The sequence below is a fragment of the Salvia hispanica genome, chromosome 3 (assembly GCF_023119035.1).
Source record: "Salvia hispanica cultivar TCC Black 2014 chromosome 3, UniMelb_Shisp_WGS_1.0, whole genome shotgun sequence".
NCBI classification, from domain to species: domain Eukaryota; kingdom Viridiplantae; phylum Streptophyta; class Magnoliopsida; order Lamiales; family Lamiaceae; genus Salvia; species Salvia hispanica.
In genome coordinates, this window is record NC_062967.1 from 24098216 (window position 1) to 24102443 (window position 4228).

A 4228-nucleotide genomic window follows, 5' to 3' on the forward strand; every position below is an offset into this window, starting at 1 on the left:
TTTTTAGAACATAATTTATATTTGTTCTTTTTTACATATTAATTATGATAATTTAAAATATTTGGCTAATCATTATACTTATAATAAACACTAAAGGAAAATTAGTATTTTATTCTATTTGTTAAAATTTATGTTTTCATTTATATTTTCTTTGCTAGACATTTAAACATCATATTCTATTTTATTTATTTTTAAATTTGTTATTGTGGATATTTAAACATTATAAAAGTTCATTTTCATCCATTATATTTTTGTAATAATTTAAAATATTAATTCTTTTAACTTCCGATGTCACCTACATCGAATAAACCCTATTACTATTAATGGTAAATTGGGCTCTGATCGTAAAAGTCTTGGCCTCACTACTGGTCATGAATATTAATAAATGAAAGGTTAAATTACTGTTATAGCATAGTTAAATCAGTGGGTGTAGGCGAATTGAAAATTTATTAAACACAGCCCTCAAAAGGTTTTAAATAGAGCCGTCAAAAATGGAAATTTGAAGACAAATGAAGAAAAAAAAAGAAATTACTAGGAAGAAAGAACCGGAGAAGGAGATTCATTACAATTGCCCTCCCTTTTACCACAACATTCTTTGACCATCACCTCACCTCCTTCCTCCCTTCTTCCTCATCTCGCTGGATTTCATTTCAATTCATCATTCAACAACCTTTTCCCCCTTCTATTCTATTCATATATCTTCGCCTCTTCCCATTCTCTTTCCCACATGATTCAGCCGATCTCCCTTCAATCCTTCGATTTCCGACCAAGAATAGGAAATCTGTAAATGGGTATCTGCAATTCCACCCCCAAGGACAGCGCCTCCAGCAGCGCCGCCGCCGCAGAAGCCCACCACGAAAAAGGCAGCGCCGCCTGGCCCGTCGCCAAGCTACGCCCCCACTTCACGTCGAAGAAGCAGGAGGGCTCCAATCACAAACCCAAGGATAATAATAATAATAATAATAATAATAATAATAATAATAATAATAATAATAATAATAATAATAATAATCAGAAGAATAAGCAGCAGAAGCAGAAGCAGAAGCAGAAGCAAAAGCAGTCTCCGCACAATGTGAAGCACAACCCGAGAAGGCAGAATTTGTCGATCCCTTGTGGGAAAAGAACCGATTTTGGGTACGAGAAGGATTTTAATGAGAGGTATACGATTGGGAAATTGCTGGGACATGGCCAATTTGGCTATACTTATGTTGCGGTTGATAACAGCAATGGAGATCGTGTTGCTGTCAAGAGAATAGAGAAGAACAAGGTGAAATTTTCCCCCCATTGTCTGAATTTGTTGTTGATGCTCAATTCTTTTTGTGGTAATGCTTTTGATCAAAATGTGATGGTTTAGTTTTGCCTATTGTGATAGTTGGATTAGGTTTTCGACAATGTGCTGTTTTTGCGTTGATAATTGTGGATTGTCAAGCAATGTACTTGTTTAGATGCTTCTTTAGATATATTTTTCGGCTGTAAAGATCACATCTTTAGAAGACCTTTTAGCTAAGGACAGGCGCTCTCTAAACATGCTTCAAGAATACGGTACTTTTATTGATACGAATGGATGACTCGGTATGACATGTGCACCTTTATGTAAAGCTGATCTCGAAATAAGATTGTAGAGTTTAGCTTTTTGTTGGACTTGTTGCTTTGGTTATGATCTGATATTGGTTAATAGTTTGCTTATGTTTATCATGTCAGATGGTTCTTCCAATTGCTGTTGAGGATGTGAAGAGAGAAGTCGAGATATTGAAAGCATTAGACGGTCACGAGAACGTGGTTCAGTTCCATAATGCTTTCGACGATGATTCATATGTATATATAGTGATGGAGTAAGTTTTCGTAGCTTGTTTGTTACTATAACTGTTTTGCTGCATCAATTTGTTATCACTATATTAATTTTTATTTTTATTTTTTTTTGCGGTTGCACATTCAGGTTATGTGAGGGTGGAGAGTTACTAGACCGTATATTATCTAAGTAAGCACAGCCAAGCCCTAAACTGTTGTTATATGAGTTATGTGGAAGTTCTTGGCAAAGCATTATTCTAAGACTCAACCCGATTCTCTTTAACAGAAAAGATAACCGTTATGCAGAGAAAGATGCAGCTATTGTTGTAAGGCAGATGCTGAAAGTTGCCGCGGAATGCCACTTACATGGTTTGGTACACCGTGATTTGAAGCCCGAGGTATTTGGAAATAGCTAAGATTGTAACGTACTATGTTGCTTTATTTTCTGATCCGTTCTTCTCCTCAGAACTTCTTGTTTAAGTCGGCCAATGAGGATTCACCATTGAAAGCTACAGATTTTGGACTTTCAGACTTCATAAAACCAGGTTAGCAGATTTCATCCTCTGTTTTTGTTTGTTGAATACTTTTATCTTGTGCCATTCATTCAAAGCTCATTGTTTTGTAATTTGTCTAATTAATTATTAATGTAGGAAAGAAGTTCCACGACATTGTTGGGAGTGCATATTATGTTGCTCCAGAGGTATTGAAGCGCAGGTCAGGCCCGGAATCAGATGTATGGAGCATTGGTGTGATTACTTACATTTTGCTTTGTGGCCGTCGGCCCTTTTGGGATAAAACTGAGGATGGCATATTTAAGGAGGTTAGATCCCCGTTATCTACATTAATAATTTGTTATTATAATATACTAAGATTTTCAGTTTCTCACAGCAAAGATTTTACGATAATTAATAGTAGTATTTGAGTTAAGATGTTTCTTTCTTTGGCTACCCTGTAGCGTGTTTAGAGATGATTTGTCTTATTTAAACTGATGATGCATGTGTTTATTGCTTCCTTCGGCATTGGTTTGAACACATGTTCATTTAATGTTTTTAGGTTCTCAGAAACAAGCCTGATTTTCGGCGGAAACCATGGTCAAGTATAAGCGATGCTGCTAAAGATTTTGTGAGGAAGTTGCTCGTGAAAGATCCCCATGCAAGACTTACTGCCGCCCAAGCTTTATGTATGTATACTGATTCTTGAGCGAAATAAATACTTAATAATGGGATTAGTAGACTCATTTTCAAACTTGTCTAGCTCATCCATGGGTACGAGAAGGAGGTGAAGCTTCAGATATTCCACTAGACATATCCGTTCTAGCCAACATGCGGCGCTTTGTGACGTACAGCAGATTGAAGCAGTTTGCACTTAGGGTAACTCTTTTTTTTTTTCTTTCAAAATACCCAATCTTGTGTTTTATCAATCTATCATATCGCTCGAAGTAAATGCCCTTAATTATTCAAACTAGTCCATTGTGATTAATTTAATACTCCAGGCACTGGCTGGCACAATTGACAAGGAAGAGCTGGCTGATCTACAAGATCAGTTCGATGCCATAGATGTGGATAAAAATGGAGCTATCAGTCTCGAGGAAATGAGACAGGTAGGTTTTGGCTTCACTGATAAATTAGTGTTTACTTCATTCAATGTTCCTGGTGAAGTTGGAAATTCATTTTTTTGTGTTTATATTACGTGGCATAGGCCTTGGCGAAGGATCTCCCTTGGAAGTTGAAAGAATCGCGTGTTCTTGAAATCCTTCAAGCGGTATGTTTAGTCATATGGTCTGCTTGGTGGCAGTGTTGTGAGTTCCTAGTGATGAATGTCATGTGTTGGATGTGAGCAGATTGATAGTAACACCGATGGACTAGTAGATTTCTCGGAGTTTGTTGCTGCAACCGTTCACGTGAATCAGCTGGAGGAACACAACTCAGAGAAATGGCAGATGAGGTCCAAGGCCGCTTTTGAAAAATTCGATGTTGACAAAGATGGATACATAACACCAGAGGAAATCAAAATGGTTAGTTGATGTTGAAATCCATACACCTATGCAATCAATATATAATGCTGATCCCTTGCTTTGTTTGTCAACAGCACACGGGGCTAAGGGGTTCGATGGACATGCTTCTAGAAGAAGCGGATATCGACAAAGATGGGAAGATCAGCTTGTCAGAATTCCGCAGGCTGTTGAGAACTGCGAGTATGAGCTCGACCAGTGTCACCCCGAGAGGTAATCAGCATCGAAAAAAGATGTATTGACGAGCATGGTTTCGGCTTAAGTTGCAGCATAGTTTTGGGCGTTGGTCTCGTTAACACCAACAGGTGGTTTCTTGCTGTAAATTGTTTGTTGCTGCTGTTGGACCATCTTTTCTCTCTTGCATGTATGTATATACGAATCTATCAATTGATTATACTAAATTAAATGAAATTCTTTTAGTTTTTTGTA

General features: G+C 37.3%; 1 protein-coding gene across 1 annotated transcript; it reads left to right on the forward strand.

Annotated features, from left to right (window-relative positions):
* Positions 1 to 508: 508 nt before the first annotated feature.
* On the forward strand, positions 509 to 4228 carry LOC125212115 (calcium-dependent protein kinase 28-like). The gene is made up of 12 exons (XM_048112180.1): positions 509 to 1267; positions 1702 to 1832; positions 1937 to 1978; positions 2075 to 2186; positions 2255 to 2333; positions 2439 to 2608; positions 2842 to 2968; positions 3043 to 3158; positions 3281 to 3388; positions 3487 to 3549; positions 3629 to 3802; positions 3877 to 4228. The coding sequence occupies exons 1-12, from the start codon at positions 788 to 790 to the stop codon at positions 4039 to 4041; spliced, it is 1767 nt and encodes a 588-aa protein (XP_047968137.1). The 5' UTR covers positions 509 to 787; the 3' UTR covers positions 4042 to 4228.